Below are 15736 nucleotides of genomic sequence, written 5' to 3'. Positions count from 1 at the left end.
TGTCATTTTCATTAACCTGCCTTACACCCCTATCTGCCATCAGTAAAAAGAGCACCATTATATTTTTTAAATGGATACATCTTCTAGCAGATTCCTCACCTTATGATTATTCCCGGGTGCCAGATTTTCTTCTCTAGCGATATCTCTCCAGGGCTGCCAGGTATACAGGAATACAGCCATGATTCTGCCCACACAGGAAGTGATTACTTCTGACACACTGGCACCAGCTCCTTTGTTCATGCCTTACTGACTTAATTCTTCAAAAAAGTCAATGACACTTCATTAGTTGACTACGTCCAATGTCACCTCCTAATATCCAAAGGCACCAACCGGGATCCAGAAACCATTTCCTCTCTCAATAGCCATCCATCATCACTAGGTGTTACCATGCTACTTCAGTAACAGCTCTGCATGCTCAGAAAATTAACAATAGGGATAATATACAGGACTTGCTGGTGCACTGGTGTCTGTTCCTAACTTTGTTCATGAGTCTTGTGGAAAAGAGCTGAAAGAGGTTATCGAGAGAGAGAGAATACAACAACAGAAGTAACAGTTGAATACATCGGAACCTTATTATGAATGACACTAACTCAAAAGTAAAGAGGGATGGAGGAGAGGGAGGAATCTGTGGGATTTATGATCCTTCCGAAGGAAAAGGTACTTATCTTTGGCAATTGTATTTCTTATGAATACTATAAGTGGCCACAGACTCCAAACTTACAGAGTCTCTCAGATTGTCATCTGCCAACTCCAAATGGAGGGCCTTTTCGTGTGTACCACTTGTGGTCTGGCAGTGACGTGATTAGACAGGTCCAGGTAGAGTGCGCTGGCCTATTGGATCCCGTTTGTCTGCACGACTGTGGAAGTAAAGGAAATCCCTACATCATCTGTAACGGTAGTAGGAAGTTTGCTGCAGTGTGAGTTTTTTTCGTGTGAGGACAAGATTGTTTAATCAAATAGGAAACCGTGAACTGGAGTTAGAGAGATGCAGAGTGTCAGGGTCCGGTAAAGTGACAACCAGTTGGATAGAGGGCCATGTTGCCACCCTGTGCCAGGTTTATTCTTAGTTTATTGGAACTCTATACTGTAGAGTGCACAAAATCCTTATTGAGCTTGATTAAGAAGATTGCAGAAAGTCAGATGCACATTACGTGTTTTTCCAGGGGGTTTAGAAGAGAGAGGAAGCAGTGAAGTAGGCCAATAGCTGCTCGTCAATGATTATTCAGTAGGGAGGGACTACCTATGCTGGTTTGCAAGTGAATAGGACCGAGGCTGATGCAATAGATGCATTGCAAAGCTCCATGCGATCAGGAGGAAGTAATAAAAGGGAGCAAATGGGCAAGATAGGGGCCAAAGTGGAGCCAGACTTAATGGTAGGGAGATGAAAGAGCACGTTCTTAATGCACACAGAACAAAAACAGTAAGCATATTGCATAAGAGCAGGTCATTGTGCCCACTGAACTTTATGCCACTGCAATCTACTCTGTACCATGCTAGTCTATGCCACTGCACTCTGCGCCACTCTACGCTGATAATGTCTACACTACTTTACTCAAAACCAATACACTACACAGCACTGCACTCTACGCCAATCTACTCTGCACCATTCTACTTTATGTCACTTCATTCTATGCCACTACTCTCTGACACTCTACTGCACTACTCCACTCTACAACGCTCAACGCAACTCCCTCTATGCCACTCCATGCCACTTTACTCCACTATATTCTATGATGCACTACTTTACTCTTCTCCACTCCACTACTCCACTCTAAGCCATTCCACTCCACTTTGTGCCACTCCACTCTGCTCAACAACACTCCACGACACTCAAGGCCACTCCACTCTACACCACTCTGACACTCTACTCTACTCAACTCTACTCTACTCAACATACTATGCTCTTCCACTCTACAACGCTCTACTCACTCCACAGCACCCTACATCACTCTACACCACTCCATGATACTCCACTTCAGTCACCCCAACAGCGGCAGTTTCTCCGTCTCCCCACTGCTAAAAGCCAGCAGATTGAAAATAAAATGATAATATAACAATGTATTATCATATTATATTTCCCTGGCTAAGCCGAGTCCACCGAGTGGCCTGAGTCTAGGACAGGGCGAGGCCATCTTCTAGGGATAGCAATAAGGGGGAGATGTGGTGGGCACTGTAAGTGCATATGTAGCTTTGGCCGGCCGTCTTAGGATGGCCTTACCGACATGCACACTTACATTTCTCCAACCCAGCTGTGTTACACAGGAACCGGGTGGAGAAGAGGCCCAGGCTCCCTGTGCCTGAGTGAACATCAGACCAGCCTGCTCAGACCAATACCAGTACTTCTTTCATGCTGGGTTATAGCATGGGAGCAACATTGTGATTGGGTGGGTAGTCTGGGAGCTGGACTGCGCTCGTGGATGAAGCTGGACCCCAGCAGCCTCAGAGTCGGGTAAGTCCTTTTTAAAAATATAATTCTCCCAGCCACCCCTACCCACGCTGCCCACCACATTCTATTGGAAGCAGCCACCACTGCACTCCATTCCACTCAACTCTACAATACCCGACTCTACACCACTCTGTAATTCTCCACTTTTTGACACCTCACTCCATTCCAATCTCCTTCACCCTACTATCCTTTAGCCATGCTGAACAGCAGCCATGCTGGTGTACAACATGGATGAAATATTTGGCAAATACAATAGCTCTTGCATATGTGAGACTTATTGGCTTGCTCAATACTTGTTTTAAGGATAGTCCGGTAGATATAAGCCCCGTACTTACTGCAATAGGACACAGTGTAGGAGGATTCCACGTTTCATCCGCAGAAAAACTGAAACAGCACCATATTCATAGATGGATTCTCACGCGTATTCATTTAGTTTACGGCCGTTTAATTTATTTTGTACTTAGAACACATCACTGCTGTTTAATATTTTGAAAAGCTCTCTGCTAGGTGCTGCTATAAAACTTAATGGCTGTAAAGACGTTTCCTATAGACTATGATGAAAAGAGCTCGGACTGATGAATTACTTGCTTGGGGAGTAGTCACGTTTATCTTTTCCTGTAACAGATTTTGGAAGAGATGCGCAGGCTTTGTGGGGATCAACAGTGTGCAATTTGTGGTTACCACTTACTTGAAATATAAAACTACTAAAGAAAAACTGGAGCGGCAGGGGGAGGTCGGGGGGTGCTGTAGCCACAAACTGCATGACTACATTGTTTTGTAGTTGCATTCCTGTTTTCCTCTTAGCACAGCTTGCCTAATTATTACTAACACAAATTACCTGAATCTGCTACAACAGTGGATTTTCTCCTACTGATTAAATTGATACCACCCTTGTAGATATTTTCTTTTTAAGAATGTCTGTAGATAAAACACCCTGTCCAAACAAGCCAAGTCTAGAAAAGTAATGAGTTGACTCAGAGATTTTATATGGTTCAGAAGAGGACATAAGAGGTTCCATAAGAGGACAGTAGGAGGCCTTGTGGCTTTGACATACCTCTGTCTGCGGATGAGTTGGAGTACAGAAGAGTCCTTTATCACCAACCATGGGAGACTCTGGACAACCCGGGGATGCCACGGCTTGCTCTTGCGGCAGATAAGAGTCTTTCTGAGGATAGCTGCTGTTAAAAGGTATATGATATACATCTGCTTTTTAGCAGTCCATTGTGGCAAATTGTACATTTTAATTTTGTTCTCCCCTCAATGTAGAAGCAATCCTCCAAAGTCTCTACCCATGATCCCGTAGACTCCTTCCATCTGCTAACAACAAATGTGAGCAGTTCTTTAGGGGGTGACTGCTTTCACATAATGTACCGTCCAAAATACCAAACATTATAGTGAGGAAAATGGGGAACAAATGTACATGGTGCATATTATAGAATGAAAACTAACATCCTTAATCATCTACCGTCTATAAGGTCAAAACATTGGTTAAAAGTCGCAATTATTGTGGCCCCCATTTAGACCTGATCAGAGGCATTGCTTCCATCCACGTCTGAACCCTGCTCCAACATAGAAGGAGCTTCATGGTCCCCTGGGAAGCTGGTGTTGGAGATTGTGGCATTTGATTTGTGGAAGCCCTGCCTTAACACCCTTTTAATTTGCAGCGAGGAGATAGGACCAGGCTTCAGGAATTGGTGGAAGGAGGCCTTGAGAAACCATAGAAGCAGTTGCCCAGGTTCCACTTTCAATAGTTGTTGGAGTTGGGTACTCTTGACTATTTTCCTTATGTGTTGATAAATTCATATGGGTACTTCATATAGAAGAATCCTGAAACTACAAACATAATGAAAAGCTTCACATCTGATGAGTTGTTTTAGTCGCAGGAGAAAAATCTCCAAACTTAAATAACTAAATAAACCAATTAAGGCATGTTATTTATATGTTAAAAATAAGAGGGTGGATTGGCAAAACCTTTTCCATACGTAAATTACACCTGGACATGGAAAATAGTTATAATTCATGCATGGGTATTTTAAATATTTTCATAAAGTGGGAGACGTATAAATGCATGCAGTCCTTGCACGGATTTTGCTCTGGACCAGAACTATGCTTGGTACCATAGAACATCAGTATGTAGGAACTGAGTCACCATACCACCTCACTATGTATGAGCTTACGTCCCTGCCTCACTTTCCCTCCTAACCTTTCCAAAGAGGCAAGTGATTTGGCACCCCAGAACGTAACACTCTCGTCCCTCTCAGATATCTCTCACTCGTACTTGTCCACAATAAGATTTTTTCAAAAGACAAGAAGGAAGTTTACAATGGTTATTTAAACAATTGTGCTTTAAGATGCAATAATTGTCCCCTAATTAGAGAGTAAATACATGTCAATAATATCATCAGCATGGTTAATAAACCATATACCATTAAAAAAACTCTGTCTTGTTATCTGACATATCTCTCTAAACCCTCCGGTACTACTGAAGCCAAGTGGTTATAAATTATAGCTCTTTGGGTTTAATGGCAGACCCCATACATTAGCTTACGTAGGTGGATGTTCTACATCTCAGATGACGCAGCACTCTTGTCTCAGGGACTTTGCTGTGTCTGTGTTTTTTCAGAACCCCTGTCCTTAGTTATATAACAAGATATCTGTATTCAAAACAGCATCTATATTCTTTTATTATGTCTAGGTACTAATATCTAACCAAAGATAATAACAAGGGGCCATGTTGTTTGACCTTCCCCAGGCTGTTCAGACTAAATCTCAGGAAATGAGTAAAATATGAAAACAGGTGCTGGTTCTGTGTGAAAATGCAATGTGGCACAAAGACAAGTGTGATATTTAGTAATGTATGCAAAATAAAAGCGGCATACAATGTGCACAGTTAGGCTAACATGCAGCAGTTGTCCATGCAGGTAAGAGCAGTGGGGCCGGGTGGGGGAGATTTCCACAGACGACCACGAGGGAAAATTAATTATTTATTTAATTTTCCCTAGTGGTTGTCTGTAGAATCCCACCCTAACCCGGCCGCACTGCCCCAATGCTCTTAACTGCAGGGGCCGCACCTGCTAACATAGTGAAAACGATAATGGCCCATACAAGAAATACACAACATGTGAGATCTACTTGTGTATGATGTTGCACTCATGAATAGGCTGACCATGTACGTAGTTGCAAAGTTAGTTCACAATAGTGGGCATCCTACAGTGGTGTCCTCTGAGTAGTCAAGGGATACAATGCAAATGCAATAATCACATGCACAGTCATAATTTTGTGGATATTGTCAAAAACTTTTCAATACATTTCCCTCCCTTATCGACACATGTAACATATATCTCAATGGGCTTTGTGTAACAGTTTCAGTGAGTGTGGAAAAGAGTAACAGTACTATTGGACATTGTGGGGTGTGGGTACGGAGAAAAAGCATTTCAAGAAAAACATTTTTATTAAGTAAGAGAAAGTTGTTCAAATATGTTATACTCATTTATAACCCCTATAATAGCATAATGAACGCAGTGAGTTAAGTACACTAATACTGGGTGGTAGAGCAGGGGAAGGGATTTTGAAAGAAGCATAGTCATTGTGATTTTGTACTAATGCATGAATACAGTATACGTCATCATTTAAACGTGTCAGTAATGGTTGTGCATCCATCAAAGAGTTGTACCTTATATTGTATTCAAGTAAAGAATGCGTGTCATAATCTACAAAGATTTTGCGCTCAACCCACTCCTATTTATTTTTAAGTTATTGAGATGTTGGCACTAACAGCTTATGCTATACATAACTTTATTAATATATTAAGGAGGATTGATTGATAACATTTATTTTCAATTCTCACCACCCCATTAGTTAAAAAAAAAAGTAAACTACACTAACCTTTAGAGCTTTAGTAATTTGGTGAAAATGTATATGTTTTAAAACGTTATAAGGAATTCTTGATTGCTTTAAAGATATTAGATGTGTTGAAATTTAGAAAAATAACGCTTTTCGACAATTAAGTGTAATACAGGTAAGTCATCCATCCCTTTTCCCAACCAACCCCAACTATTTTTAACATTCAAAAAAGCGTCATCATCTTTTAAAGAAGATGAAAGTGTCTCATAAAACGTTTTGTAAGTTTATATGTAGTGGAAGTGTGACTGTGTCAGCTGAATGTTCGCAGCTGACAAAATGTGACATTCTCGAAGTCAGAAACTCACCAAGGCAGACTGGGCTTTCCATCTCTCAGCCAGACTCTAAACTGAATACCATAAATTGGATAAACATGTCTTTCTATTTACACAGTTTAGAGACCGCAAACGTGCAGTATATAATGCTATTTAGAAATAACTTGCTATCATTTATTTGCTTCTTGCTTCTTCCTTTTCTACAGCATGGGCATCAAAGTGCTTTACAATAGGTTATAGCCATTGTGTCTACCTAAAGACTAAGGGGCTGATTATAACTTTGGCGGTGCGGAAGTGGGGTGAGGCAGCACGCCATTGCCTCACTCCCGCACTGCCAAGGTCGACCGGCGCCTGCCCGCCCGCCAGATTAGGAGTTTTTTCCTGGTCTGGTGAGTGACCCTTTGGCCTTCCTTTGGCCATTGAAAAAGACACCGCCATGCGACTGTCAAAGGCAGTACCTGCAAGCGTGCAGGTACTGGGGTGCACGCACACAGGGTCAACATGTGCCCCCCTGCATGGACCCCATGGCCCTGAGGCAATAAGTGGCAGTGTAGGGCCTCCTTTGTTCTTTTCTACCACGATTGGACGTGGAACTGCCATGTAAACCATGATAGAAAGGAAACTGTAAAATGCTTAGCGGGATCGCAGCAGTTCCGTCAAGCATATTGCAGCCTCAAGACTGCTGCACCATCTCCAGGGATCCCTGATCCCTGGGGGCTGTGGCAGTGTAATGGCAGTCCGACTGCCCTCACTGTAACAGGGCAGTCGGACCGCCAGTGCGGTGGTGGCCGGACCTCCACCACCACTTCACTGTGAGTCTAGCGGTCATAATCAGGCTCTGAAACTTGAATAGGAGAGGAAAATTCCTCTGTTCATGTAGGAACAGCAGCCATATCAAGATATGCGATGCGGATCACTGGCCCTTGGTCCAGTCCCAGGTGCTCCACAAAGATCAATAATTGTATGCCTCCCAAACTACAGGGAGAGGTACAGTGCTGATGTTGGCAAGCAAAAAAGGGGCCTACAATACTCTGGCTCTTTGGTGTCTTCCTTCCCTTTCTTCACCATGTCAGTGCAGGGAGCCCACCTAAGCTGCTTTGCCAGCTTAAAAAAGAAGCTACAAGCAAGTAAACTCCCTATACTCTATGCTGTGTGACTCAAATTCACATGTACTTTTAAAGCACAGTTCTTCACACACCCTCAGACAGCACACGTATTTCTTAAGAAAACTGGAATAAATTACACCTTCCCTGATCTATGGCTGCGTGTGGTAACCCGGCAGAGATGATGGATGAAGGATGAAGGAAGCTAAAACAGTAGGATGTAGCCCATTAATTTAAATGCTAATGATGGTGCATATGAATAGTATGCAGCGCAAGCAGTGGGAAATCACTGAAGTAGTATATGGCAAAAGCAATGTTACAACATTGACTCCGGTGGAGGTGCTATACATGCAATATCACTCTGTAAAAGGAAGAGATACCTTGTGGATGAGGTAACACTGACACTACACAGTAAATATGCAATATGCATGATACTAGCTGTAACAGGAGAAGATGATGGACACAATCATTGTTCTACTGCAAGGAGGCCACCACCACTATAGCGGAGGCTGAGGTGCTTGGCACTGTTAGTGTTACACGCTATACTTATGTTTTATGGTTGATTTGATTCCCAAAATATATGGCTGGAAAACGTGTGGTATTGCTGCTGCTAGTTGAGGTGAGCAGTATAGCATGGTGGTGGAAAAGAGTTACTATTATATTACATGATATTACCCAAATTGAGAGAACAGAATCTCTTTGGCTTGCAGATAAACACTATGACCCAGAGGAAAAAACATGACACAGAAAGAATTACATCTTGCAGGCTCGCTTACACTTTAAAAGTCTGAATGATACTTGAAAAGCGAGTTGGATAGCAGCGTACCGGCATAGACAAAAAACCTTCATTGTATACAGTGGTGGCCGCCGCCTACCTAGGTTGATAGGGCGGGCGGGTGGGGGAGGAGGGTTGGGTAATAATATCAAATATAAGAAGACTTAGCTGCTATTCCACTCCCGCTGATGCTTCCGGTCGCCTCATTGCCTCTCTCGTCCCACCCAGATGTGGATGGGCCTGAGGGCACAGATTGCACTCAATCCAGACACTGCTCTCTTTGCATGAGATCTGCGCTAGGATTGGTCTGAGCAGCTTTGTTTGTTGCTCGGACAGTGCCTTGGAGCCTGTGGCTTTACTCCAACCTGGCTGTGCAACCAGCTGGGTTGGAGAAGCATAAGTTTGTATGTCTGTTTGGCTGGTCTAGGACGTCCGGCCAAACTGACATGTGCACTTATAAGTGCACACTACTCCTCCACCCTGCCATGCCCTGCCCTATACCTATTGCGCAGCTTGGACAGCAATAAATACAATTACAATAGCATTGTGTTATTATCATTTTATTTATGATCTGCTGGCTCTGAGCAGTGGGGCAACGTTTTTCTGCTGTTGCAGAGGAGCTGGCCCTAGCATTCTTGCAAGAGACACATTTGGCCAAATTTCTTGAGAGGCGTCAAACATACACCTCATTTAGCACCTATGCCAGAAGTGTGGCGTGCTGAAACTTTCTGCAGCAGGTGGAGAGGGACCTCCCATTTCCTCACTGGATGCACAAAGTCTCAGATGCGGAAGTGGGATATGTACTATACAGGGTACACTTGAAGGACAACATATTATGCTACTAAATGTATGTAGTGCAAACATGGACATCCCATAGTTTTATAGGAACTTACATCTCTTATGCGCCAGAGTAGAGCCTTGATTAATACTATGCGGGGGAGGCCGCAACACCATGCTAGTCTGTAGTAGTGCCCAGAGGCTTAATGTGAAGCTACGCAGTGTGTGGTAGAGTATGGGGTATACTCGCAGATAGACCATTGGTTATCCTTGCAAGATAGCTGCCATTTGGGTATGTGTCCCCCATACTGCTGGAGCTGAAATTTACAGCTGCAGTGCCACGCCTCAGGCTTTGGCTCTTCCTGACAGTGGTGCTCTTAGACATGGTGTTCAAATCAGAGTCGCAAAACTATTTTCAGTCAAATTAACGGTCTGTTACTGACTGAGACATACGGTAGGAGGTCTTTAAGGCCTAGGTAAGGGGAGAGTGTATATCAAAGCAATCGGTGAATTGAACACCATCCACATTCTTTGAGAGATGGATAACCGTTTCAATATATGCAGATTACATTCTGCTTTATGTCCACGACACACAATCTCTCTGCTATTCTACATGAGATTCATCCATCTAGGGGCTATTGGATTCAAGCAAGCCGGGCTGAAGACGGCTGGAATGCCAGAAACCGGTCCTCGGAAGCTTGTTTCCGGTCCAGGGAAGGCATGGCTTGGCAGTTCCGGCTGGACTGTTCCCATGAGGCACAGGGTCTGACTGATTTGCATATAGCCATGTCTGAACTGGGGTGGCAGAGTGAGCTAAAGAACGGTGATGGATCAAACCCAGATCTTTTGACTGGGTGTGAGTGTTTGATTGGTTCAGAGGCTCCGTCCATCACCACCCCCTTTTGTACCGCTTTGGCCGCCATAAGTGTGGCAGGGTATGCTCAGACGTGAGTCCCTTGCTCAATTTGCCACAGGATTCAAGCAAGCCGGGCTGAAGACGGCTGGAATGCCAGAAACCGGTCCTCGGAAGCTTTTTTCCGGTCCAGGGAAGGCATGGCTTGGCAGTTCGGGCTGGACTGTTCCCATGAGGCACAGGGTCAGACTGATTTGCATATAGCCATGTCTGAACTGGGGTGGCAGAGTGGGCTAAAGAACGGTGATGGATCAAACCCAGATCTTTTGACTGGGTGTGAGTGTTTGATTGGTTCAGATGCTCCGTCCATCACCACCCCCTTTTGTACCGCTTTGGGCGCCATAAGTGTGGCAGGGTATGCTCAGACGTGAGTCCCTTGCTCACTTTGCCACTGGATTCAAGCAAGCCGGGCTGAAGACGGCTGGAATGCCAGAAACCGGTCCTCGGAAGCTTGTTTCCGGTCCAGGGAAGGCATGGCTTGGCAGTTCGGGCTGGACTGTTCCCATGAGGCACAGGGTCAGACTGATTTGCATATAGCCATGTCTGAACTGGGGTGGCAGAGTGGGCTAAAGAATGGTGATGGATCAAACCCAGATCTTTTGACTGGGTGTGAGTGTTTGATTGGTTCAGATGCTCCGTCCATCACCACCCCCTTTTGTACCGCTTTGGCCGCCATAAGTGTGGCAGGGTATGCTCAGACGTGAGTCTCTTGCTCACTTTGCCACTGGATTCAAGCAAGCCGGGCTGAAGATGGCTGGAATGCCAGAAACCGGTCCTCGGAAGCTTGTTTCCGGTCCAGAGAAGGAATGGCTTGGCAGTTCGGGCTGGACTGTTCCCATGAGGCACAGGGTCAGACTGATTTGCATATAGCCATGTCTGAACTGGGGTGGCAGAGTGGGCTAAAGAACGGTGATGGATCAAACCCAGATCTTTTGATTGGGTGTGAGTGTTGGATTGGTTCAGATGCTCCGTCCATCACCACCCCCTTTTGTACCGCTTTGGCCGCCATAAGTGTGGCAGGGTATGCTCAGACGTGAGTCCCTTGCTCACTTTGCCACTGGATTCAAGCAAGCCGGGCTGAAGACGGCTGGAATGCCAGAAACCGGTCCTCGGAAGCTTGTTTCCGCTCCAGGGAAGGCATGGCTTGGCAGTTCGGGCTGGACTGTTCCCATGAGGCACAGGGTCAGACTGATTTGCATATAGCCATGTCTGAACTGGGGTAGCAGAGTGGGCTAAAGAACGGTGATGGATCAAACCCAGATCTTTTGACTGGGTGTGAGTGTTTGATTGGTTCAGATGCTCCGTCCATCACCACCCCCTTTTGTACCGCTTTGGCCGCCATAAGTGTGGCAGGGTATGCTCAGACGTGAGTCCCTTGCTCACTTTGCCCCTGGATTCAAGCAAGCCGGGCTGAAGACGGCTGGAATGCCAGAAACCGGTCATCGGAAGCTTGTTTCCGGTCCAGGGAAGGCATGGCTTGGCAGTTCGGGCTGGACTGTTCCCATGAGGCACAGGGTCAGACTGATTTGCATATAGCCATGTCTGAACTGGGGTGGCAGAGTGGGCTAAAGAACGGTGATGGATCAAACCCAGATCAGTTGACTGGGGGTGAGTGTTTGATTGGTTCAGATGCTCCGTCCATCACCACCCCCTTTTGTACCGCTTTGGCCGCCATAAGTGTGGCAGGGTATGCTCATTAGTGAGTCCCTTGCTCACTTTGCCACTGGATTCAAGCAAGCCGGGCTGAAGACGGCTGGAATGCCAGAAACCGGTCCTCGGAAGCTTGTTTCCGGTCCAGGGAAGGCATGGCTTGGCAGTTCGGGCTGGACTGTTCCCATGAGGCACAGGGTCAGACTGATTTGCATATAGCTATGTCTGAACTGGGGTGGCAGAGTGGGCTAAAGAACGGTGATGGATCAAACCCAGATCTTTTGACTGGGTGTGAGTGTTTGATTGGTTCAGATGCTCCGTCCATCACCACCCCCTTTTGTACCGCCTAGTTAGAAAGGCACTGGTTCACAGCTATCTTGTTATGACATGCTGCTTGTGCATCTTTCAGTTTCCTCTACGGTGAATTTGTTAATGCTCACATGCACAAAATAGAAGAAGCTATCCAGCTTCCACCCCACATCACAGAAAGAACGTGTACAATAGATGTTATTGCCTGTGTGCCATAGGACTGTTGTCTTCTACGGATGGGCATCCTTTTATGGCAGCGGGCTGTGCTCTATTTGACAACACCCCTGAGCGCCAACATCCTCCTGCTGTAGGCAGGCCCCAGCCCAGCCACTGGAGGGAGACAAGAAAAGCCATTGGTAAGTGGAGGTGAATGGAGGCATTACAGACTGCAGGGACATGTGGACACTGGAAAAGCTGTGGCTCCTAACATACTGGGATACCAGGTTATGCAACACAATTGAATTCCTGTTGAAAGGACCCATGCCCAAACAAGGCAATGTAAAACCGCTCTCCATCGACTTCAAACCCTCCCCTTGGACACCAGCCCCCAACACACATGTCAGGAGACAGTGTACAATGCCCATTCACGGCACAGCAGTCTGTTTTTAAAGCATTATTTCATCTTTAAAGTGATTTCTTGTCATTGATAAGCAATGTTTGTGACTAGCTAACAAAGTGCTGCTCATTTTATCGCTTCTCTGAAGGATGACGTAGAATTCCTGCAGTTGTATTTTACGTACTCTCACGTGCCTTTGTCAATTGCCCCTAAACCATCTAAAATGGTAAGTAAATGGGATAATTCAGGAAATATTCATATACAATTAGTGCAAATAGAAAACACTGTGACCTCTTTGTACTTTTACTAATAGGGAGAAGGACGTTTCGGCCCAATTTACAAAGGCATGTAAGAGTGTGTGAAGGAGTACTGCGGTAGTACTCCTTCCCACACTCATAAACACTTTTTGTGAGACGACCTGTTCACCATTTGCATAGAGCCCTCTCTCTAGGGCGTATCTAAGTGCATCAGACTCTCATGATCAGCCAGGCTAGCATGCTCCTATGTGTTGCATGTTCATCTCTGAGTGGTCATGATACGGCTCCACACCGGATATTACATTCCAGTGGTGGTGCACATCTGCTAGCCTCTGCTATTGATTTATTTCTTCAGGCTGAACAAATGCACACTTGTGCATTTATTCGATATTCTCCTACATCTTTTGGAGAAAAGTGCGTCCTTTTCTAATCCAGGGATTGAGTTTGACTTCGGTTAATGCTCAGATTAAGTTGTGTCTGATGTATGGTCCTCTTTGAAGATGTATCACGTGTAATATTTCTTGAACTGTAATGAGCCTGTTTCCTGAAGCTGGGCAGTTCTGCGGCAGCCCTCCCTTCTACACTCTTTCTTTACCTTCGGCCTGTATTGTGATTTTTGTGTGCGCTGCTATCCATAAAACGGTAGGGAGTCGAGAGTTACTTAGAGCGACAGCTTTATTTCATATCTGTAGAAAAGCAAATTCTCCAGTTGAAGGGAACATCCAGGATGTTAGCAAAAGGGTATTAATCTGTTAATTACGAGTGAAATGCGGGACATTGACTGTTCCGCTATAGAAAGCAACTCAAATGATAACTCGCTTTTGCACATCACCGACTTATGCCATACCTCTGCCGTTTCTAAGCACTGTAAATCCCGACACTTATCAAATTGAATTGCTCTCACATAAAGACGCAATCAAGCAGTAATAATATTACAAAAATTCCATAAAAAGTCAACTAAATGGGAAAGGCTAAACGTTATAAAAAAAGAACAGTATTGATCTTTGCGGTGTGTGCAGAACTGCGAGCGCTCCTCTGCTAGAATCGAAGGTTCCTGGCTCGAAGGCATGCATCGACCCGGGCTGCTCTAGTGGAACGGGATGTCTGCCAGGCTCTTGGGAGTGTTCTTCACTGCTCCTTTTGCAATGGTGACAGTGTGCGGTAGTTCTATAGAACATGAACAGCAGCGGAAAGTTTTGTGTGCTAACATTCAAAATGCATTTTTTTCTCCATCTGCAGCATGGGAAAAACGATTTTTTTTAATCTGCCCTTGCAGCATGCACTCACCTATTGCTCAACAAAGGATGCTGGAGATGGTTGCTTGTTTCCACCATTTATCACATTGTTTTCACAAAATGTGTTCGTACAAAATGCCTTTTGTACAACCTTCCCTCATGTTCATTTCAGAAAAAGTAAATCCTGCTTTTCTCTGCCTCTGCAGGTTGGCCTTCCTTCTATGACGTAATCAGCTTGGATACCATTACCTTTACCGATGACTTCTCGTATGGGATGCACAGGGTGGAGACAAGCTGCAGTCAGGTCAGTCGACAGCACTCTGAGAGCCACAGAACTGATTGCAATGACTGAGAGGATTGACGTGAACATGATCCATACCTTCTTCTTTACCAAAAGCCTTTTCATATTAAGTAAATATGATATTGTGGTAGGAGTCGAAAACTAGATCAAATCTGTATGTCAGCGGCTGCGCAGATAAATAACATGGCAAACACCTGCATATATCGGTGGATAATCCCTTATGTAGGGCGAAATTTTAAATTTCTTGTGATTATTCACAAAACATAATTTCGAGGCAGTTTTTTAACTATTAAAATAAGAACGTAAACGCAGAAATGATTGCATATTATTAATGTGTCGTGACAGGGATAGCAGCAAAAAGAGGTGCTGTAATTCGTCACTGGCCATTCATACATGGCTGGAGTAAAATATAAGTGGATCTATTATATATTTAAAGATTCCACGTGGAATGGACTCCTTAACTATGTGTTTGAAGAGGTGACCTGTTTTATAAGACTGACCAGAGGCGGCTCCTCCACTAGGGCGGAGGAGCATGGCCCCACTTCTTTCTCGCAGTGTGAAAAACCGAAACATAAAATTTTAATAACTTTCAGTTATTACCATTTTATGTTTGGTTGCGTGTGGGGGTCTGCTCTGCGAGCAGGCAGGGGAGGAGTGGTGTGCCTGCCCACTCCCGAGTGCACAAAGACTGTTTGGTCGCCCCCCTGGGGCAGCCCAAGCCAATCATGCGCACAATGTCCTTCTCCGTGTAGGCTACATTGATGCCTGCATGGAGAAGATGGCCTCCCCATAAGCCGCTGGCTGGGTTGCATCTGGCCCAATCACAACGCTGCTTGCAGCATTGTGGTTGGCTTAGAGGAGGGAGCCTGGCTGCCCGCTTCCTGTTCCTGTGAGCAGGAGAGCAGGAGCAGAGAAGACGCTGGACCCATCCGGCGGACAGGTAAGTTTAATTATTTAAAAAAATGATTAAAATACCCCCGAACCCGCGTGATCCCCCCCAACCCGCACGACCCCCCATCCTGCACGACCCCCCCATCCTGCACGACCCCCCCATCCTGCACGACCCCTCCATCCCGCACGACCCCCCATCCCGCAAGACCCCCGGTCCCGCACAACCACTCCCTTCCCGCATGACTCCTCCCTTCCCGCGTGAACCCCCTCACGACCCCCCACTACCCCGTGACCCCCTCTCCCATGCGACCCCTCGCCACCTCCCCTTCCAATCTCCCGATCCATGCC

The 15736-nt window shown here is 45.4% G+C and overlaps 1 protein-coding gene across 3 annotated transcripts in view; it reads left to right on the top strand.

Moving 5' to 3' along the window:
• MSRB3 (methionine sulfoxide reductase B3) overlaps positions 1-15736 on the top strand; it is a 402481-nt gene that overhangs the window by 380257 nt on the left and 6488 nt on the right. For all 3 annotated transcript variants that reach the window (XM_078676314.1, XM_078676305.1, XM_078676297.1), the window contains one exon: positions 14403-14500. In XM_078676314.1, the coding sequence (XP_078532440.1) occupies positions 14403-14500 (98 nt within the window). The remainder of the gene's footprint in view (positions 1-14402; positions 14501-15736) is intronic.

This window comes from Lissotriton helveticus, chromosome 1_1 (genome assembly GCF_964261635.1).
Source record: "Lissotriton helveticus chromosome 1_1, aLisHel1.1, whole genome shotgun sequence".
Classification (NCBI taxonomy): domain Eukaryota; kingdom Metazoa; phylum Chordata; class Amphibia; order Caudata; family Salamandridae; genus Lissotriton; species Lissotriton helveticus.
This window is presented reverse-complemented; position numbering and strand designations above follow the sequence as displayed.